Source organism: Oncorhynchus masou, chromosome 28 (genome assembly GCF_036934945.1).
Source record: "Oncorhynchus masou masou isolate Uvic2021 chromosome 28, UVic_Omas_1.1, whole genome shotgun sequence".
NCBI classification, from domain to species: domain Eukaryota; kingdom Metazoa; phylum Chordata; class Actinopteri; order Salmoniformes; family Salmonidae; genus Oncorhynchus; species Oncorhynchus masou.
In genome coordinates this window covers 46,648,797-46,671,626 of record NC_088239.1, presented here as the reverse complement: position 1 = coordinate 46,671,626, position 22,830 = coordinate 46,648,797, and the positions used below count along the sequence as shown (strand labels likewise).

At 46.1% G+C, this 22,830-nt stretch overlaps 1 protein-coding gene across 6 annotated transcripts; it reads right to left on the bottom strand.

Moving 5' to 3' along the window:
- Positions 1-321: 321 nt before the first annotated feature.
- On the bottom strand, positions 322-22,456 carry sec31a (SEC31 homolog A, COPII coat complex component). 6 transcript variants are annotated; one of them, XM_064942205.1, is made up of 30 exons: positions 22,193-22,455; positions 21,429-21,508; positions 20,168-20,291; positions 19,293-19,491; positions 18,920-19,015; positions 18,588-18,728; positions 17,015-17,157; positions 16,540-16,639; positions 16,250-16,411; positions 15,871-16,023; positions 15,449-15,679; positions 15,269-15,343; positions 15,105-15,146; positions 14,384-14,449; positions 13,310-13,861; positions 12,744-12,828; positions 12,446-12,624; positions 12,094-12,220; positions 11,496-11,641; positions 11,235-11,408; positions 10,903-11,115; positions 9,837-9,938; positions 7,927-8,032; positions 6,878-7,177; positions 6,096-6,137; positions 5,080-5,138; positions 1,976-2,197; positions 1,659-1,778; positions 1,410-1,481; positions 322-1,298 (listed from the first exon to the last, which is right to left on the bottom strand). In XM_064942205.1, exons 2-30 carry the CDS (start codon positions 21,505-21,507, stop codon positions 1,119-1,121), a joined length of 4,290 nt encoding a protein of 1,429 aa, XP_064798277.1. In that variant the 5' UTR covers position 21,508; positions 22,193-22,455; the 3' UTR covers positions 322-1,118. The 6 variants fall into 6 exon arrangements, with proteins under 6 accessions (XP_064798277.1, XP_064798281.1, XP_064798278.1 ...); XM_064942209.1 differs by lacking the exon at positions 9,837-9,938 and having other exon boundaries at positions 22,193-22,456; XM_064942206.1 differs by lacking the exon at positions 6,096-6,137.
- Positions 22,457-22,830: the final 374 nt, after the last annotated feature.

The window sequence follows — 22,830 nt, the reverse complement described above, 5'->3', positions numbered from 1 at the left end:
TGTTATAAAAGCTAATAGTGGCTCTATTTTGTAAATACATAACATTACAAATTCAAGATACTAAAAACTCCAAGGTCAAGGCTGAAGATGGAGCTAGACAGTCAAGACACGTACATTTCATTCTCCGTTTCAACACACTCGCATTGCATTCAGACACTGCATCCAGTATCAGATTAGTTTAAATGTCCAGTACCAACTAATTGGCCAGTATTTGTAAACGGAAAGACAATTAGTCTATGAAAACATGACATCCAAGCTGTTTATGACAAAAATTAATTAGTAACATCTGAAAGCAACTGATTAAAACAATGAAGCAGCAGGTTTTAAATAAATACTATTTATTGAAAATATTGCATGTTGTCAATTTTAAAAAAATGTCCCATTTGCAACATAAGTGTATTTCTGATCTTACCAGGATGAAGAGACAAATAGACTGTTTAATCAAAAGCCTAAATCATACTGAAGACAAGAACTGAGGGAAAGAAAATGGACGCTGTCGCGTGAAATTCATGGCATGACCGACCATTATAAAAAGCTAGTTCCCTCGTTATTAAACCTGACAATAATACCCAATTAAAACAGTCTGATGATGATCCCTGGCATATTATCTTAGCATGGATTCCTCCTGTGTTTTAAAGTACAGTCTCTGGTTAAAAGGGGAGCAACCCCCATTGCACTCTGCTCTGTCTGAAAATCATGATTACACTAAAAATGAACAAGAAAACAAAATATGATCCTCAAAACTGGGTTGTTTGGCTTTTTAACATATTATCCCAGTGACAACGATAAGACTGGCAATATCAATACATCTTGGTCCTATGTCCCGCATGTGTTTACTATACTGTAGTGATACTGGTGGCATGGCTTGTGTTTGAGTTGTAAAAGAGAAGGGGGAGGGGTCTCGAGTCCGGAATGGGATGAAGAAGTTGATCGGACAGTTATGTCATAAAATCTCATGATTCTACAGGAAGTGTAATATCTGCACTGGGAGCCACATGGAATTCCCACTGATTAAAACACCTGGCTCCCTACGTCTACTTCCTGGCCTCTTATGACATCTCTGACCAATCCCACTCCATCTCACCTCAGACTGAGGAGTGGAGGAGGGTCTCTCCTGCTCAGACCCCCAGTTTGTTGGCTTGTGTCAGCACCACCTTGAGCACAGGCATGAAGGCAGACGTCTCGCTGAAGTTGCTGCTGCTCACTATGTGTGTGTGGATGTTGAGGCTCTCCACATAGGATCGAGACTCAATGCACTGCACCATGTTGTGCAGGCCCCCTATGATGGCTGGGGAGAGCTAGAAGGAAACAGAGAGAGACGAGAGCGAAAGAGTGAGAAAGAGAAATCTAGAGGGATGTGCGGTGTAAGAGCAACATTAACACAGATTTTTTGAATTGTTCCAACTCACGGTCTGCTCTCGTAGCTTGTCGTAGAGGGCCTCAAGGCGTTTGTTGGCGTCATCCAGCTTCCTCTTGGTTTGCTGTGGGGAGAGAGAAATATGATGAGACGCGCATATCAACAGCCCTAAGCTGAGGGAGTGTTTGAAGAGGAAGTGTGAACAATTTTACACTAATGATATAACTTAAGGAAAAGTAGTTGTACGTGACGATTTATGAACTCCAGAGATAATCTGACTCGATAGACACGCCGCACTCACAGGATCGGTGGCAGCAGCCAAGCACTTGTGGATGAGGCCCTCAAAGGTGTTTTTCAGGACCAGGTGCTCATCGGGGATGGGCTTCATGGTTATCTTCTCAGCAGGGATGGACTGCAGCGGCTGGAAGGTTAACAGAACCACAGCACATGGGTTTTAGACTAACTCTTAGGAATTGCTGTGGAGCTTTCGAAGTTGCAAATTGTACCACGTTAAGAGCTTTGAGGCCATATTGCACTACCAGTAATGTAATCCACGAGCAATATGTTTCTCAATTTCAATGAGGAATACACCAAATGTATGTAGGACTAGACCAGTACCTGTATGGTATCTCCAGTCGGGGCTCCGGGCGCTCCCTCCACACTTCCTCCACGCGTCTTGAGCATGCCAGGGTTCATGGGTGGGGGGGCCATCTGCTGCTGCATGCCCTGGTAGGGGGCCTGGCCTGGAGGCATGTAGGGGGGCTGCTGGGGGTCCCCAGCACCGAGGGGAGAAAATATGGGGGCCATGATGGGGGAAGGAGGCGTGTAGTTCTCTGGAACCTGCAACAGTGGAAAGAGTAATGTACACTGAACTAAAATATAAACATGTAAAGTTTTGGCCCTATGTTTCATGAGCTGAAATCAAAAGATAGCAGAAATGTTCCATACGCACAAAATGCTTCTCATATTTTGTGCACACATTTGTTTACATCCGTGTTAGAGAGGAATTTCTCATTTGCCAAGATAAGGCAGAGCCACACCTGTTTGAGTCCCACTTTTTTTGTGGGTTTGATTACAGGCTGTAATAAAAAATATATACAGTGGGGCAAAAAAGTATTTAGTCAGCCACCAATTGTGCAAGTTCTCCCACTTAAAAGATGATGAAAATTACAGGCCTCATAGGTACACTTCAACTATGACGGACAAAATGAGGGGGAAAAAATCCAGAAAATCACCTTGTAGTTTTTTTAATGAATTTATTTGTAAATTATGGTGGAAAGTAAGTATCAGTTTGCAAACTATGTAAATAAAAATGTATATCATTGAATTAATAAAGATGCATACAAAGTCTCTTGTCTTGAGTAAGGCAGCTCCAAAATGCAGCCCAGCTAAGTGCTTTCTGTGGTGGTGTGTACTACTCCCTTCACAGAACAGAGCAAACTGGCACTAACCAGAATAGAAAGAGGTGGGAGACTCCGGTGCACAACTGAGCAAGAGGACAAGTACATTAGAGTGTCTAGTTTGAGAAACAGACACCTCACAAGGCCTCAACGGGCAGCTTCATTAAATAGTACCCGCAAAAACACCAATCTCAACGTCAACAGTGAGGAGGATCTTCAGTTTCTTGGCAATTTCTCCCATGGAATAGCCTTAATTTCTCAGAACAAGAATAGACTGACGAGTTTCAGAAGAACGTTCTTTGTTTCTGGCCATTTTGAATCTGTAATTGAACCCACAAATGCTGATTCCCCAGATACTTAAGTCCAGAGAAGGCCAGTTTTATTGCTTCTTTAATCAGAACAGTTTTCAGCTGTGCAAATATAATTGCAAAAGGGTTTTCTAATGATCAATTAGCCTTTTAAAATTATAAACTTGGATTAGTTAACAACGTGCCATTGGAACACAGGATTGATGGTTGCTGATAATTGGCGTCTGTACGCCTATGTAGATATTCCATATTATAATAATGTACACTGCTCAAAAAAATAAAGGGAACACTTAAACAACACAATGTAACTCCAAGTCAATCACACTTCTGTGAAATCAAACTGTCCACTTAGGAAGCAACACTAATTGACAATAAATTTCACATGCTGTTGCGCAAATGGAATAGACAGGTGGAAATTAGCAAGACACCCCCAATAAAGGAGTGGTTCTGCTGGTGGTGACCACAGACCCCTTCTCAGTTCCTATGCTTCCTGGCTGATGTTTTTGTCACTTTTGAATGCTGGCGGTGCTTTCACTCTAGTGGTAGCATGAGACGGAGTCTACAACCCACACAAGTGGCTCAGGTAGTGCAGCTCATCCAAGATGGCACATCAATGCGAGCTGTGGCAAGAAGGTTTGCTGTGTCTGTCAGCGTAGTGTCCAGAGCATGGAGGCGCTACCAGGAGACAGGCCAGTACATCAGGAGACGTGGAGGAGGCTGTAGGAGGGCAACAACCCAGCAGCAGGACCGCTATCTCCGCCTTTGTGCAAGGAGGAGCAGGAGGAACACTGCCAGAGCCCTGCAAAATGACATCCAGCAGGCCACAATTGTGCATGTGTCTGCTCAAACGGTCAGAAACAGACTCCATGAGGGTGGTAGGAGGGGGGCCCGACATCCACAGGTGGGGGTTGTGCTTACAGCCCAACACCATGCAGGACGTTTGGCATTTGCCAGAGAACACCAAGATTGGCAAATTCGCCACTGGCGTCCTGTGCTCTTCACAGATGAAAGCAGGTTCACACTGAGCACATGCGACAGACGTGACAGAGTCTGGAGATGCCGTGGAAAACGTTCTGCTGCCTTCAACATCCTCCAGCATGACCGGTTTGGCGGTGGGTCAGTCATGGTGTGGGGTGGCATTTCTTTGGGGGGCCGCACAGCCCTCCATGTGCTCGCCAGAGGTAGCCTGACTGCCATTAGGTACCGAGATGAGATCCTCAGACCCCTTGTGAGACCATGCTAGTGCGGTTGGCCCTGGGTTCCTCCTAATGCAAGACAATGCTAGACCTCATGTGGCTGGAGTGTGTCAGCAGTTCCTGCAAGAGGAAGGCATTGACGCTATGGACTGGCCCGCCCGTTCCCCAGACCTGAATCCAATTGAGCACATCTGGGACGTCATGTCTCGCTCCATCCACCAATGCCACGTTGCACCACAGACCGTCCAGAAGTTGGCGGATATTAGTCCAGGTCTGGGAGGAGATCCCTCATCCACCACCTCATCAGGAGCATGCCCAGGCGTTGTAGGAAGGTCATACTGGCACGTGGAGGCCACACACACTACTGAGCCTCCTTTTGACTTGTTTTAAGGACATTACATCAAAGTTGGATCAGCCTGTAGTGTGGTGTCCACTTTAATTTTGAGTGTCACTCCAAATCCAGACCTCCATGGGTTGATAAATTTGATTTCCATTAATAATTTGTGTGATTGTTGTCAGCACATTCAACTATGTAAATAAAAATATTTCATTCATTCAGATCTAGGATGTGTTATTTTAGTGTTCCCTTTATTTTTTTGAGCAGTGCATATATTTTTTTTTTAAATCAGACATTTCCAGCTACAATAGTCATTTACAACATTAACAATGTCTACACTATTTCTGATCAATGATGTTATTTAAATGGACAATTGTTTATTTTAATCAACGGCTCCTGTGTCCTGGAAAGCTATAGAGCAAGGTTCAGTGACCACAGCATGACAATGTATAAGTGTAATTGATTGTGTGATAGGTCTCACCTTCTTCTTCTTTGGCACTCTGCTCAGGGTAGGCGGGTCGTTCCAGCCATTCTGTGGGCCTGTTGACAAGCAGAGAGAAACCCATCACACACACACCTGTCTCTTCACTACAGTCTGGGTGCCACGGTCCCTGCACTCACACGTGCTACATTGTTAGCTAGCCTTGCTAACTTTAGTTGGGCAAGAAACAACCACAGTTTGACTGGTACCTAGGCTACTCACAGCACAACATATTTCATACTGCATCAGCAAGACAATGAGCAAAGAATGTTTTATTTTTGTCATTTAGCAGACCATCTAAATCCAGAGGTACTTACAGGGGCAATTAGGGCACATCAATATATTTTTCTCCTAGTTGGCCTGGTGATTCAAACCAGCAACCTTTCGGTTCCTAGCCCAATGCTCTTAACCGCTAGGCTACCTGCCACTGTTGGATCATTTTCTTGCCATTTGAGCAAATTACCAAAAACAGCTCTTTCAGGCTAAATGTATTGGTATTTGAGTGCAGCGTAGCCTGGGCTGACCCCTAAATATAATCACCATGATCCCCCCTGCCTGTCATTTTCATCAGGATATTGCCTGCCCTAGATAGCCAAGCAAAGCTCCGAATCAGACCAATCTGACTAACTTACCAACCCAATCATTCCCGCTTTACGCTCCTGCCTGGAGCACCACACATCTGGGTCAACCAACTGACACTCATATCCATGTTTACCTTTCTATCAACAACAACGATGACGATTATGTCCTTGGTACTTCAGGTCTATGAAAAAGTTGATTATGTGATAGCGCCCATTAAAAATTTGCTGGTTTAAAAATAAATTGCTGCAGATTCCTTGATTGAACATTCACCAGAAAACAGAATTGGCAGCGCAACAGAAGCGGCAACGCATCACATTGTTGATCATCGGGGATATTGGCGATCGCTTTTGATTAAATTGATTGGTATGATCTGGTCAGGCCGGTCATTTACAGGCAGTAATTGCATAAGGTAGCAGAGCGGTCTTTCAATTCACCTTCACCTTCCATGAAACAGGTAGTGTCTGGATTATATCCCTCTGTGGATGAAAAAATAAATACACTCTAGAACAGTTCACCGAGCCAACAGAGCTGATGTGAGAGATGCTAATGGAGTTGATAGCTAGGGAACTAATAGCATACTCAAAATGTGTCGTTAGCGAGTGTTACTGTACCTGTAAATGTTTACAACTAATAAAGTCCCATTTCATTTAACAATGCGCTAATGCTAACAACATTAACACCCCTCGCACAATTCAGACGTGACCCTGTTAATAAGGAACCGACATATTTCAGAGGAGTAACAGTGTCTCCGTTCAGAATTGTTACCTCCGCTTTCCCCACCCAGGGAGAGAGAGAGAGGTGCGAGAAAGAGGCATGGAACAGCGGCAGCCGTTGACAAATCTGAAGGCAGTCTGTGCTCGGCTGCACTGTGCTCACTAAGCAGATAGCTAGCACACACACACTCCTGGCTTCGCTATGCCCTTACAGTTGGACACTGTCTAAACAGCTGCTTTCGGTGACTTACTCCATTCAGACCAGTTTAATATCCGCCATTAGCTTCCTATGCGGGTCTCTGACCCTACACTTGACATTCCCTGTCCACATTTGGCCCGGTCATTCAAACAGAACTATAGCTATGTTCCAATACCCACACTAGCATACCACTTTAGAATACAGGTCCAATACACTGCTTCTTTCTGGGGGGTATTGTAGTGTGGATCCTTCGAACAGATCCAGTCACACCTGTTCTCCCAGAGGCCCGGATCAGGCTGTGTACCTGAGGATCCGGTTGGTGGGAGTGGCGGCATGTACGAGGCAGGCGAACCCGGTCCGCCATGTTGGAAAGACGCTCCAGATGACAGCGGAGGAGGAGAGAAAGGAGGAGCGGAGGACACAGGCTGGCCCATGGAAGGAGGTGGGTAGAGGGGTTGTTGGGTGTATTGGGGCATGAAGCCTGGGGCTGGGGCTTGGGGTGAGGAGGAAGAGAAGGAGGGAGGAGGAGGAGCAGAGTACTGGAGAGGTGAATAGATAGCTGGGCCACCAGTGCCAAGGTTGTACTGGCTGGCCGGAGGGTAGGCTGGGGGTTCACAGGAAAGAGAACAGCATGCATTAGTCACGTAGTTACGTTAAAGACTAACTGGAACAGTGCTCTCTGGGGTCCTTTAGCAGTAGTAACATGCATTCTAATTCTTAGCAGTTCAGGAAATGTGAAACGGAAGCATTTCCTCTTAATAATTACAATCTGGTAACATTACAGAAAAATGCTTCAACTTTGTTAGAACTTCATTCAAAAGTATGTAGACGTTTATAAATAGACTATCAGGCATGAAAGATTTGTTATTCAGAACAGGACATCATGCAGAGAGTGAGAGTTAACAGCCAAACATTCTCATTCTCAATTAGAAAACATGGCCATAGAAGGCTCAAGGCCGAGCTAATTAGCAAAGAACTTTCGAAAGAGAGAACACTGGGCAAACATTCTTCGCCAGAAAATGCTTGGTTTAAATTTAGAGAAACGGGGCATTGAAGTCAGACTATCTGTATGTAGAATACCCAAGGCTAGCACCTGTACCTGAATCAGAGGGGTTGGGTTAAATGCGGAAGACACATTTCAGTTGTACAACTGACTAGGTATCCCCTTTCCCATCTGTATGTGCGAAGCCACGATTAGCTCTTGATGCTACGCAGTGTATCCTCCAAACCGGTTGGTGGCGGCAGACACACACACACACACACACTTCTAGGTGTTCAGGCTGCCATTTTCCTTCTACACGAAGAAGAGAGTACCTATAACCTGGAAGTGGTAGTGATGTTCGAGACACTTACGCTGGTACTGATGTGAGTACATGGGGGGGTATGCAGCAGACGAGGAGGCTGGGGGAGCAGCTGACCCAGAGGGAGGCATCCCATACATGGGGGGTGTCGGCTGAACCTGCAATGATCGACAGGACAAACACAAAGATGACATCACAGACTCTAGGGCTGCCTTCCAAATGGCAGCCTAATCCCTATAGATTGCACTACTCTTTAACAGAGCCTTATTCCATGGCCTATAAAGTGCATTACATAAGGAATAAGCTTCCATTTGGGAAGCAGCCAGGATCATAACCACAACTAGGGCTGGGTTTCATTCCAGAGAGAATCTCCCTCTCATCAGGTCTTGTTCACTCCCCTTCACAGATCTTAAAGTAAATGCCCAGTAATAATCTCACTTTTAATAGAATATGAACTTTAACGCATATCCAAATACTGTTTTTGTATTTATACTCGTGTGGCCAAAGCATAAATATGAGGGGGAAAAAACACCACTTAAAAACCCCACCTCAGAACGTTCCAGAAATGCTTGCCATTTCCTCATAGAACATGTCATCTCCCCAAGGGGGATGAACTGGCCAATCAGTGGTCTAGAGCAGAATTATCTGGCCAATCAGCAGTCTACTAGCACAAATATTTTTGGGTGACCGATATAAGCCCACACCTTCCAAACACAGAAAAGCTCCATTTTAACATAATTAGTCAGGGGAAAAATATTTCTCTCATATTGTAAGTAATATTTCATAGAAAAATTGGGAAACACTGGGCAGTTATATTCAAGACAACTAGATAGATGCACAAAATAGTGTAACAAGAGCAGTGAGTGAATCAGAAACAAGAGACAATCGGGACATGGACTGGAGAAAGAGATGTTTTAGAGCAGTGCCTCAAATCCGGTCCTGGGGACACAAAGGGATGCACTCCATTGTTTTTGCAATACACACCTAATTTAAAAATCATTCAAGCTTGACGATGGGCTGATCATTTGAATTAACTGTGTAGTACTTGGGCAAAAACACAAACCCCTTTGGGTCTCCAGGACCAGAGTTAAGAAACACGGTTGGATCAGGTGCTCCACGCGGACGTGCATGACAAACCACACATGGATCCAGGGTGGGTTGGGGTATGAACAGGGTGTCATGCATTACTACAGCATCCGCAGTAAGTGACCAGCTGGTGTGGGGACCATGGGAACAGGGTGGAGATTTGTCTTCCAACAGACGGGAGTCATGACGCGACACGTGTTGCAAGGAGCGGCGCAGAAAGCCGTCGCGCTGTCTGGAGTACGACAACGGGGGTTGGAGCTGTGTGTGGGGGGAAAGGGTCAGGTAGAGACAGACTAGGGCTATGCAGTTATTTGGGGGGGGGGTCAATGGCCCTGAGGTGAGAGGTCAGGGGGTACATGGCTGTGACCCTGTGCCTGGTATACATGCCAGGTCTACGTCGTACCACAATAGCAAGAGCAGCGCTTGCAACAGAAGAGAGTAGCTACGTATTGACCTATAGTAGAACCACAGCATGTCCCCCCCCCAAAAAAATTACCTTAGTAACGAGACCATTGGAAAATCAATTAATTGGTTTAAATCACAAAGAAAGATCAAAAGCAATGAAGGAAAAAAGACGTATAAAAACATTCAGGGAAAAGAGTTAGTACCAGTGGCTCGCTTTCCTAACTACAGCATGTAGTGACCGGCAAAGAAAGCAGGGGAAATAGTTCACAACATCTGTTAGGTAGTGGTCTGTGTGTTTATTTAGCTGCTACAATTAGATTTCAGAGTTAGTCAAGATTGAGGAATATTGAACATGAGCCCAAAAAGCTGAAGCACAGTTGCTGGTGTGGTACACGTGTGTGTGTGTGTGTGTGTTTGTGTGTGTGGTCACAGCCATCGTCAGGGCAAGTGTGTGTGTGTGTGTGTGTGTACCTGGGGCTCTGTGGTGGCAGGGCCTAGATGAGGAGGAGGGACACTGGGGAGAGCTGTGGGAGTTTGGTTACTCCAGGAGGTAACTGTAGAGGCAGACCTCACCTGGAGAACACACACATACACACAGTCCGCATGGTACACACACACACCAATGATGAACACACAATGGAGGAGCCCCGACAAAAACAACCCCAGCTCAACACTAGAGGTCGACCGATTAATCGGGAATGGCCGATTAATTTTCATAATTGCTAATCGGCACTTTTGGACACCGATTGTGGCAGATTTAAAAAAAAAAGGTTTTCCCTTTAACCAGGCAAGTCAGTTAAGAACACATTCTTATTTTCAATGATGGCCTAGGAAAGGTGGGTTAACTGCCTTGTTCAGGGGCAGAACGACAGATTTTTACCGCGTCAGCTCAGGGATTCGATCTTGCAACCTTCTGGTTACCACCTGCCTTACATTGCACTCCACGAGGAAACTGTGGCAGGCTGACCACCTGTTACACGAGTGCAGCAAGGAGCCAAGGTAAGTTGCTAGCTAGCATTAAACTTCGTATAAAAATAAAAAAACTCTTAACATAATCACTAGTTAACTACACATGGTTGATGATATTACTAGTTTATCTAGCTTGTCCTGCATTGCATATAATCGATGCGGTGCCTGTTAATTTATCATTGAATCATAGCCTACTTCGCCAAATGGGTGATCGCGAAAAAAAGCACTGTCGTTGCACTAATGTGTACCAAACCACAAACATCAATGCCTTTCTTTAAAATCAATACAAGTATATATTTTTAAACCTGCATATTTAGTTAATATTGCCTGGTAACATTACTTTCTTATAACTAGGGAAATTGTGTCACTTCTCTTGCGTTCAGTGCAAGCAGTCAGGGTAAATGCAGCAGTTTGGGCCGCCTGGCTCGTTGCGAACTGTGTGAAGATTATTTCTTCCTAACAAAGACAGTAATTAATTTGCCAGACACCCAGACAGCATCAGAATCAAGAGAGGATCAACAACCACTTAGGGGCTAATGAGGAGGCTGTGTGAGTGACTGTCACTTACTGGCTGGTAATACTGTTGCGGTGCGGTGGCAGCGGCAGGCACAGGGGCCGGAGCGGGCTGCTGGGACACCATAGAAGGCTGGGCAGGGGTGAAGAGCTGCCTGGGCTGGGCAGCTGTGGGCTGAGGGGATGGGAGTTGGGCTACTGGGGCTGCAGCAGGAGCCTGTTGACCTAGAGCTCTGCTGAGACGGTCACGCAGCTGCTGCACCGCAACCTGAAGGTGGAAAAAAAAAATACAGCCAAATAGAAGCAGCAGAATGGACATTACGCTCCGGTTCTGAACGAGTAACCTGAGGCAGATTGTGGGACAAATGTATCGTGTGTATCATTCACCTGCTCTGTGTTCTGGGGCAGGTATGCGATGGCGTTGGTGAGGCTGCCCTGGGAGGCCAGCAGGCTGGCATACTGACTCATCTTCTCCCCCAGTAGAAGCCCCACAGCAGAGGGATCAGATTCCTGGTTCTGCTCTACCGCCTTGCGGAGCACCACCACCTTCTCAACCAGATCCTGCCGCAATACAAACATTACATAGAGTTAGACCCACACACACACAAACAAACCAGACGTACACACTCCACACACACATCCGCGTACCTGCAGAGCGAGAGGGCAGTGTCTGTCCTGTGCTCTGGTCCAGCAGGTCACCAGTTTCTCCACGTTGCCAGCGCAGATGTAACACAGACAAGCCTGAGCCTGCAGCGTGCAGTCCTCCACAGCCTCCAGTCTGCAGCCCAGCAAGTCTACAGAGACAGCAGCACAGTTGGGTTCAAAATTCACAACTGGTTCACACGGCAGCAAACCCGACAAAAATGGAAAGAAACATTGAAAGGGAAGGCCAGTGAGGGAGAGCGTGAAAGGCTAAGAGAGACCGTAAAAGGCCCTGAATGGCCAATCCGTCCTCTGCATTGATCATGCAGCATTTACTGTGATACGGCCTCTGCAGAAGTCAGGGCATTCATACTTCTTGCGCGTCGCTGAGGAAAGCAATTGTGAAGGAAGTGAGCTTGTGTTTATACAGGACCTCCCGCCCCCAACCAATCATGTACAGCGCGAAGCTATACGGAGCTCTCCGCGTTGTTACAAATGTACAAAATCTGTGAGGCGCATGGCGATGCAGGAGCAAGCTTAAATTGGCTTTAAGGGAGAGTGTGTGAAAGAGAGACAGAGAGAGAGAAACTGTGTCCGTTCCTACCACACAGAGAGGAGAACTCCTCGGGCTGAGCATAGGTCATGACTGCAGCCAGAGCTTCCTTCCAGTTCTGCAGCTCACAGGTCTGCAGCACGTCATGCCAGTCCCTCATCACCACCGCACTGATCAGCTGTTAATTAAAAAAAAAAATCTATATCGTCAATACCGTAGACCTCCCTCTGATCAGCTGCGAGACCCAATAACGGCCATAATCAATATTGTTCACGTCCCTCTGCCAGTTCCTCAACCCCACCAACCAGCTGCAGGAGACACTGAAAGTACTGACATACTGACTGACATCATGGTCAAGGTGCTCGTCACCTTGGTGATCTTGCAGTGACCAGTGCTGGGTTACCTTGGTGATCTTGCTGTGAGTCTTGGTGAAGTACTTCCTCTGTGTTTTCTCCAGAAGCTCCGCCCCTCCGGCGATGGCCAGGATGATGCTGTCAGCCATGCGGTTGTCATGGAGACAGAGTTCCACTGCGCCCTGGAAGTCCCCCGTCAGCAGGGCCTGGGTGATCAGGCTATCCACGCCTGACGGGACAAACCAACAACGGTTTGCTTTTTAAAACTTCAGACAAAAAAAACAGCAGCACGCAGTCAACCTAAAACCTACAAATAAGAGATTCAGGTTGATATTAACGGATTGTTACCTTGACTGACGCGGAGTTTAATGCCCTCTGGGACTGGAGCCTCCCCTGGCAGGCTGGCCTCTGCCTCTGCTGGTGGAGCCGCCTCCTGACAGAACAGAGGGGGAGTTGATCAAATGTTATTTGACCGAGAGCAGTACCGTCCCTGGAGTGTCAGTACAATTCCAACTACTGCGTAAATCTGTTGATGTCAACGGGAGATTTACTCGGAAGCATAACGACGCAAGACAAGTGTTATTCCGTACCGCCATACCATCTACTCAGAGCTTTACATATAACCATAAAACAGCAAAGGGAAACTAAATGAACAGGTGTGAGTCTACCCCAGAGAGAAAGTTGAAGGAAAATAGGGGGGGAGTTAAAAGAAATTGGGCGAGTTACTTATAGTTAGAGATGAGACACTATGTGAAAGCAATGTCACAACATAACCAGAGCAATATAATGACATAGCAGCACCAATGTAATAGGTTTACAGTTTTAGCGATGAACAACGATAACGTCAAAGCAATAATAGTACGATGCGCCACTCTCTCTCTCTGGGATGGACTGACGGGATGAGAAGAAGGTACCTCCTCCAGAGGAATCTCTTCATTTACTGGCATCTCTTCCTGGGCGATGGGCTCAGCTCCAAGGGCTTCTGTCAGGTCTACTTCTGCTGCCAATGGTTCCAGAGGTCCTGTCACTTCCACTTCTGCTGCTGGCTGGAGGTTTGTAGCAGCGATGAGGTCAAATGGATCTTCCGTTTCTGGTTCCGGAGCAGGTGAGAGTTCCACTTCCGCTGCTGGCTGGAGGTTTGCAGCAGCGATGATGTCAAATGGATCTTCCGTTTCTGGTTCCGGAGCAGGTGTGAGTTCCACTTCTGCTGCTGGCTGGAGGTTTGTAGCAGCGATGAGGTCAAATGGATCTTCCACTTCTGGTTCTGGAGCAGGTGAGAGTTCCACTTCCGCAGCTGGCTCGAGGTTTGCAGCAGCGATGAGGTCAAATGCATCTTCAGGCGGGAGTCCAGGGTCTGCTAGAGGCTGCAAGGTGGAGACAGGAGGAGCCAGGTCCAGCTGGACTGCCGACAGCAGACTGGGCATTGTTGATGTCGGGTCGAAGCCAGGTACAGCCTGTAAGTCCACCTGGTTGAACGCAGAAACAGGCTGTAAGTTGACTTGGTTGAACTGAAATACAGGCTGCAAGGGCACCGGGTCAAATTCTAAGACATGCTGCAAAGCTACCTGGTCAAATTCAGATACAGGCAGTGAGTTCACTTGGTTGAACTCTGTTGGAGGCTGGAGGGTAAAGGGGGCAGTGGGATCAAACATGGGTGCTTGCTGCAGGTCAGCTGGGGGGGCCAGAGCTGGGGGGGCCAGAGTAGGGTCAGACTCTGGCAGGAGAGCAACAGGAGCAACAGGGGCAAGAAGCTGGGGTTCTGCGCTGGGGTCAAGAGTAAGAACAGGCTCCGATTGGAGGACAGGCATAGGATCAGAAGCTGAAAGGTCACCGCTGGGCGCGGGGGCAAGCTCTGGCTGGGGTCCAGGTTCGGGCTGGAGGGCGGGCTCAAGCGGAGGTTCAGGGGTGGGCTCAACAGTAGCAGCCTCAGGCATGGGAGGAAGGACCTCAGGCTCAGTGTTGAGCTGGGGAGCAAGAAAGGGCACTACCTCTGGTTCTGGTCCAGGATCAGCCTCAGGTTCAGGCACAGAGGTGGGGGCAGGAGCAGTGGAGGGCTGCATACATTCATACAGCAGGAGGGGAAAGGAGTAGGAGAGGAGAGCCAGATTCACACAGTTCAGCAGAGCCATTCAATTGAGAGTTGTAGATAAATTATTAACAGAATCACTGACATGTTGGAAACCCAACAATATTCATAAAACGTCATTGATTGTGTCCATTGAGATATTAGTACCGTTGAGCCCGGGTTAAGCAATGTTACAAAATATCCTTTAATTTTAGCAGTACAATAGCATGAAGAATCAGATGAGAAAATAGCATTGTCTTGCAGATAAAATATATATATATGTATAAAAAGGTAGAATTGAAATATGTGAGGTGAAGTTCTCCAAATCATATTCAATGATGATCTATGGCAAAAGTCAGGAAAGCAATTCAACGATGTTCAGCGCATGAATAAGAAACGCATCCTTTTCTTACTTCACAGAAACTGTATTGTGAAACCTGGAGTTCGTGAAGTTGGATACTTTCCCAATGCCCCTACCACTTCCCTGTTTGAGACCAAAGCTACAGAGAGTAAATGAGCAGATAATGTTTGCTCTGCATTACCATCAACTTTACCGCATACTGAACCGTATTCCATGTTGTTCATCGAATTGTCACAACTAAGGAATTATACATGTTTCTTCCACACACACACAAAGTCCTTACCTCCTCGGGCTGAATAGGTTCTCCCTCTAATGCTGCTGCAATCTGTGAACAAAGGAACGACCCCAGCGGAATTAAACCAGGCTGACAGACCGCATTAGGACCAGACAGACAAAAGACTGACATGGCCTGAGGACATTCAGTGACAGTTAATTTCAAAACCTCACCTTTGCTGCTAGCTCCTCTTTCTTATATCCCAAAAGCTCCAGGTATTTTCCACGAGCATCATTCTCAAAGTTCACCTGAAAACACCATTTCACTTTGATAGTAAAAGACACGCAATACTGTGAAGTACAGCAACAACAACAAACAACTTCCGTTTTAACAACACAAGTCCCCATCCTTACCTTCAGGAAGGACCAGACGGTCTTCTCAAACTCGTTCTGGGCCGAGTCCATCTTCTCCTGGCAGAAGTCAACGAAGCTGCCAGCAGCCAGTGTGGCCTGCAGCTGGGCAGAGCGCTCCAGGAAGGTCGTCTCCGTAATCACCTGACTAATGCGAACCACATGGGCCGTGGGCTGCTGAGGCTGTTGGGGGTTGGGCTTGATGTTCTCCAACGACACCAGCTTACCACCAAACTGGATTTGGGGGGGGGGGGGTGAACTTATAAGCACCATTTCAACATATCGATAGATTGTCTTTAGTGAGAGAGACAGGAACCAGCAGCAAAGAGATGTACAGTGTGTCACTGGGCGGTATCATCATACATCCATGCATACGACTTGACAAAGATAGCAGAGAAATGAAGGCAGAGAAGGTCGTGACTCACAGCGAAGGAGGCCCCCACGGGCCTGCGGATCCACTTGGGGGGCTTTTTGAGGGGGGTGATGGTGGTGGAGGCGGGCGGGGCCTGGGAAAGCTGCAGGGGGGGCAGGGTCTGACCCATTCCAAATGGATCCATATTGCCAAATGACGTGCTGATCTAGAACATAGACATGCCACAGAAAGTAAAATATATATTTTTTTCTCCTCTTTAAACAGATTATGTATTCATTCACACCAAGTGTCTTCAATGATGGGCTAAAATTGAAGCGAGTTTCCACTCCAAATCTCAGAATTCGTTGGAACCGCGTATGTAACCCGAAATGACCAACACGGAGGCCAGTTTCCAACCTCAACAGTGTTCATATGTGAAACTGTTTACCCACCGTGTCAGCCTGTGTCTGGCTGAAAGCCTGGCTGCTGCCCCCCATAATGGAGTAGATGCTGATGTGTCCATCGAAGGCTGCGGCCGACAGCACCGCCGGGTTCCTGGGACACCACTGGATGTCAAAGCACCACTGGGTACTGGTAGGCAGCTCATACAGCACCTGGAGATGAAACAGCAGACAGGAATGCCTTTCTGGTTACATGTCTCCGTAATGATAATTATTAGCAGTGTACTGTAGTTTGAAGTTAGGGACCATGCTAAGAATAGCGAGACCACACACACACTCACCTCGGCGGTGTTGGGGTTCCAGCAGAGGATTCGGTTGTCTTTCCCGCAGCTCAGTAGCAGCTCAGGGTCCGCCAGGCTCCAGGCGATGGCCAGGACACCCCTGACGAACACACACAACCCCCCCCCCCCCGCAGATTTAATTAGCATAATGTAATCCGATCACATTCGATCTAATGAACACTTGCAATTAGTTCTGACATGTCTTGGGTGTGCCCTTCTTTTGTTAACAGTCACACCAGATTAGCGTGTTCTGATCACTCCTTAAATAGCAGTCATCCCCATCTCCCAGAGACCTCTAGTAACCAAGAACAGATTCATAGCGCAGCCACATTCCTACGTGGTTTTCTCACAGAGTTCAGCCTTAACGGCTGAACATGATTCCATCCAATACAAAAGTTTGAACCGTGACAGTCAGGGGTTTTGACAGGACTTTCTCCAAGACTGGATACCAGATTCATTTGAAGTCATAATTTACCGTGTGTGGTTCTCCAGGACTTTGAGAGGGGAGGTGGCAAAACGCAGGTCCCAGATCTGGATCACTGGCATCCTGTCATCCTCCGAGGCCAGCACCAGCTGAGTAGCTACCTCAGGGTTCCATTCGAGCCCAGAGCAGTGCATCTGAACACACACAAATTATCTATTAAATTTACTTATTATAATGAATGTGTGGTTCTCTCTCTGCCCATCTATCACGTGGTGTTAATACTATGTTTGTACCAAGGGTTGGAATCAGTTCAGGGAACAGAACCAAAAACAATTTTATGATTTGAGGAACAGAACCCGAACCAAAAGTGATCTATACTGTTCCGGAACAGAACCGTTAATTTAAAAGCAACGTTCCGGGCATTTTTTTCCTTCAGTTTCACAAAAATCACAACAAAGTGCCTATGCAAAGCCCTCACTCTGTCACTCAAATGTATTCCAGTGCCCGCCAGCTGAAAATCTTTGCCAGTGTCTGCGCGTGTAGGCCACCTGCCCTCTGAAGCATAAGTTACTGTAGCCTACTGACGACATTGCAAGCGTAATTCAGAAATTAGGGAGAGGTGTTTAATTAGAGAAGAATGGATTTACTTTTTCAACGCTAGTTAAGGATACTACAATTACCACGTTTCACACGGCATTTATTAACTACAAAAAAGGCAAGGTGTGTTTTTAAATTCCAGTGCTGCTCTGCACACACAAGCTAGTTAACTAACGTTTGCTCTGGTCCAATGTTAAACCAACGCCGAGGTGGAAAGATATTCAAAGTTCCTCCATAGAAGCCGCTCCTCCGTAGGTGTAGCTCTGTGGGCCTGATTCAATAAGATGCCCAGCGTTTCAAGGCAAGCTTCCTCCATCCTTTCTCCTCAAAATGTATTTTGCATCTCACGCCCTACACGTTGATTGGCAGCACAGTGTGTGTGTGTGCCTTTCATTATTATTAAACCATGCGGTTATGGCAAAATATAATTTACTCTTTAACGACTTTCCTATAGAGATTAAAAATGGCTTACCCACTCCACAGCAAGCTTCTCTATCCACACTGATTGGTGAAGTAATTTAAATGTTGAGGTATATGGAAAAATATGTATATATTTCAGAGGTTTAAAAAAAGGAACAATGTAAATCGGAACCAGTTTATCAGAACTTTATTTTGCCGGTCGGAAACAGTGGAGAGAGAAAAAAAACACTTCTGGAAAATAATCTTGGTTCCAACCCCTGGTTTGTACTAATGTCAGAAGCCTCAGACCTAGTCAGTTGTCAATCCTGTGTCTGTCCCAAAATAAGTGGCAAGCTTTTAACTGAAGGCGCTAGGAATACTTCCCACCCCCAAAGTTTACAGAAAGCTGCAGGCCAGGGAGAGGACTTTTAAACTGGAGATGAAAGTGGCAGACTGAGGCTTTAACAGCAGACAGACATGCATATAAAGTATCATCTGTTATGGTCACAAATTACAGACTGAGCCTTTAACAGCACAGACAGACAGACGTGTGTTTCTGTGTACCTTGTTGCTGGGTACAAAGTGGCAGACTGAGCCCTAAACAGCAGACGTGCTTTCCGGTACGTACCCTGTTGCTGTGGTCGCTGACTTTGATGATTAGGTCGTTCTTGCGGAGGTCCCAGATGGAGGCGCGGCCGCTGGGGCTGGCTGAGGCCAGGATGTGTTGGACCTGCCTGTTCCACGCCACACAGCTGATGTCCTCTAGAGGCTGAAATAAACAAAAAGCCTGCTCACTCAAATGTTCCTCTACTATCAAATTACCTGGGTGCCGGATCCTCGTAGACAAGATAACATATAAACATTTTTAAGGAAAGCACTCCAAAAAAAGGTAAAATGTGACTACTTACGGTTTCCTTAATTAACAACGCAGAGACACGTTCTGGTGCCATTGGGTCTTACCTGAGTTTTAGGGCCTGGTGTCATCGGGGAGCCAAAGTTGTTTAGGTCCCAGATGTAGATCTCTGATTCATTACCTCCTGAAGCCACCAGGTTGTCCTGGGGAAGAGGGGAGACGGAAGTAATGATTTATCATCACTAGTTAACTTTGGGGGGGACAATGTAAAGTACAGTAACGAACACAACGAGATATACTTAACAGAGTTGGCAGAACAGTCAACAAAGGTCAGTAGACCAAAACGTTAGTATTCCAATAAAACAAAAGCAAGACGTTCTCAAGTGAGTTGAGCAATATCTCAACGTGCATATTATGCACAGAAAAGTATCATGCCAAAGCGGTTAGAGAGCATAGTTACAGTTAGTTCAGTGAACCTACCTGGAAGGAGTTGACATCAAGGGCTCTAACTGGCCCGCTGTGTTTGTTACTCTGAGCGATGACAACGTCACTGTGTCCAGCAATGATCTTGGCCGGGTCGTAAAGGATGACGTCACCGTTCTCTCCCCCTGCGATGAGCACTCCAGACGGGAGACCCTGTGCATCCATGCCGTGGGGACCCCACACCAGCTTGTGGTATCTGATTGAGTGTGATAAGAGCAGTCTGAGCATTGACGTATGTTTTCTAAACCTACCCAAGAGTTGACTTGCTCTGATGCTTGTTGTACCCTTGTCGGAACCATTCACCAATCGTTGTTGATTGACTATACTTGTTGTTTGTTCCAGTAACCTGAGCTTTAACCACTACAGTTTTCACAACTACTATTCCCTGCCCGGGTTTACTATACTACCTGAGATACCCGAAGAAATATAATTTACTAAGAATCCTGTTGATAGAATGGGGGTTCCCGAGTGTCGCTGCGGTCTAAGGCACTGCATCCTTTGGGGCGGCAGGTAGCCTAGTGGTTAGAGCGTTGGACTTGTAACCGAAAGGTTGCAAGAACGAATCCCCGAGCTGACAAGATTAAAAAATAAATAAGAAATTGTTTTGTTTGTTTTTAACTGACTTGCCATGTTAAATAAAAGGTCAAATAAAAATCTCAGTGCTAGAGGTGTCACTACAGAACCTGGTTCGATTCCAGGCTGTATCACAACCAGCCGTGATTGGGAGTCCCATGGGGTGGCGCACAATTGGCCCAGTGTCGTCCGGGTTAGGCCGTCATTGTAAATAAGAATTTGTCCTTAACTGACTTGCCTAGTTAAATTAAAAATTAAAAACTGGGTTTGGGTTACAGCTTGTGCTAAGGTTTCACTACCTGTGAGAGGAGGAGTATGCTCCACGGAGCTTCATGTCCAGAGAAGGCTCGGCCAGATCCAGCTCAAAGATCTCCAGAGAGGCGGAGGTACTGAAGGAGGCATCCAGCTGCTGGGCTGACGTACCTGGACACAGAGACAGACGGGTGAGCGGTCAGCAATACCTGACCAGGTAGACGCACTAACAGGACAGCTGTTCAGACAACAAATATTCAACGAGTCAGTTTTCAAGGATATTCAAAAACTTGTGTGGCTCATGACGAGACTATGACTCCAACATAGAGAGGAGAATTGAGATGCAGGAGCAGCTACTCTTTCTGAAACTTCATCTGGGAAATTGATGCATCACCCCTGTCAGTGCAACATGTACAGTTGGGGGTCTTGAATTATGGGATCCCTTGATGATAAGCAAAAAAGAATGTATAAAATAAATAACACAAATACTGAGCTATAATTGTATGCAAAGACATTCTGGGAAATTATATTTAATACCAAAAAAATTGCTCAGAGAAATACATTGTGTAACATAATAATGGGGGGTGGGGGGAAAGGGTTAAAAATTAGGTTAACGACACTGAGCCTTTTTTATAAAATGTTTAATGAGATTGGAGAACACAGGGGGAGGGATCTTAGACCATTCCTCAATACGGAATCTTTCCAGATCTTTGATATCCTTTGTCTGTGCTTATGGACTGGCCTTTTCAATTCAAACCACAGGTTTTAAGTCGAGTTTAAGCCTGGAGACTGAGATGGCCATTGAAAAATGTTGATTTTGTTGTGTGCTTATAGGGTATTGTCTTGCTGGAAGATTCACGTGAGGCCAAGTTCCAGCCTTCTGGCAGAGGCACACAAGGTGTTTGGCTAAGATGTTCTGGTACTTGGTCAAGTTCATGATGCCATTGACCATAACAGGGGCACCAGGACCAGTGGAAGCAAAATAGCCCCATAACATCAAAGATCCTTCACCATATTTTACAGTTGGGATTAGATCTTTTCTGCAGTGCTCTTTCAAAAGTCAAACACCGCTGGTGTGCGTGGCCAAATACCTTTATTTTTTTATGACTATAGCACCGATTCCAATCCAAGTGCCAATGCCGTTGAGCAAACTCCAGGCAGTGCTATGGTCAGATGACATGAAAATAGAGCTCTTTGGCCACGCACACGAACGGCCGGGTTGGCCTTCAAAAGAACGCATATGCAGAAAATACCTACTTCCGGTCGTCAAATATGTCCGAGATTCTCAGTAAAGTGTACAAAACATACCTGCTGCTAGGTACACAGGATGGTGCTGTGCTGGGCTCCAGCTCTGGATGGCCGTGCGGTTGATCTCTTTGAGCTTCATTCTGATGGGGAGAAAACAACCCAAACAAGAATTAATCAAGCTTCTAGCGCACAGAAATAACGGATCACAATAGATAATGAAATGGTCCTGAAAATAGTTACCCCTCTTCATCTACAGTCACAATAAAAAAAGCAGATGTGTAGGCTAGCGCCTGATAATCAACGTGCACAAATACAGAATAAGGGGACTGGATATGGTGTATCCGAACTGGGTAGACTTATATGGCTGTAAATAGGGTAGGTAGGGCAAAGGTGCATTCAAATGAAACAGACATTTTGAATGGATTACGTGAAGTTACCGTTCCATTTTAACTGAATAGATAGCCAAGTCACACAAAATGAAGTTGCCATTCAAATTAGATGATACAGACAAGTTGTTTGTGCAGCAAAGTAACCTCGATTTTTCGCTGGTACGCTAGCTAAAATAAGAAGCCACGCAGCTAATGCTAAAAATGCGTAGGTACCTTTCACCGAGACTATGGTTCTGATAGTAGCACTTGATTCGTAAGAAAAAACCGACAGCTGCAAATAAATGGTTTCTGTTCTAACAACAATGAACTCAGTAGCTAGCTAATCAGTAGTTATAGCGCAATCTGTGAGCTTGAAACTAGCAACATGGCCAGAAGACCTAAGCGAAATACTGTCCAACAGGGTCACACATCTAGCTAATCCAAAAAAGTACTTACCTTCTCAGGTCTGTTCGCTCTTATAAACACATACACACAGTCGATATGCGTCAAAAAACGGTGATCACTCGTGCAAGTTCCCTTTTCTTATTGTGCAAGACTTAAGCCGACAGCTCTCCGCTGCAGAATGCACATTCAATGAAATTCCACGTCCGCACTGGTCTTCGGCTCCATCAACGTGGCACAATAATCTCCTCCTCCTCCAGGCACTTCCGGTGAACGTCGGCTTTGGATATTGTGCTGAACGTAGGCCGTATGCACATACATGTACTCAATTCATTGCAGCCCTACTGTACATGTCATGTGTAGCGAACAAATAGGTTGCATACTTCATTAGGGAGTGCACTCTCTGCCGCAAGTGTCATCATTATAGGATATACATTGACACTTAAACCCATTCCATCAGGCAAAAATGTCCAACTGCTGAACAAAGTGAGTAAATCCCTCAGTATCATTGTAAGGGAATCTTAATTTCCTCTCATTGCACAGTATTGGGCATGCAAGCGTAGGTCCTGACCACAACTTGATGCTACCATGGTTTAGCTATTCTAGTAAAACAACCAGGTTAATCAATTTACCTACATGCATTTCAATTGAGTTTGTGTAACCTTCACCTTCAAATGTCATTCAAGTTCTAT

What these genes read in the sequence shown, in the direction of transcription:
- sec31a (XM_064942205.1), bottom strand. Translation starts at nt 21,507, where the DNA reads ATGAAGCTCAAAGAGATCAACCGCACGGCCATCCAGAGCTGGAGCCCA. An exon ending in TCAGCGACCACAGCAACAGG is followed by an intron (nt 17,158 to 18,587) that starts GTACGTACCGGA and finishes GTGTGTGTTCAG; the next exon opens with ATGCACTGCTCTGGGCTCGA. An exon ending in GCCAGACACAGGCTGACACG is followed by an intron (nt 16,024 to 16,249) that starts GTGGGTAAACAG and finishes TCTATGTTCTAG; the next exon opens with ATCAGCACGTCATTTGGCAA.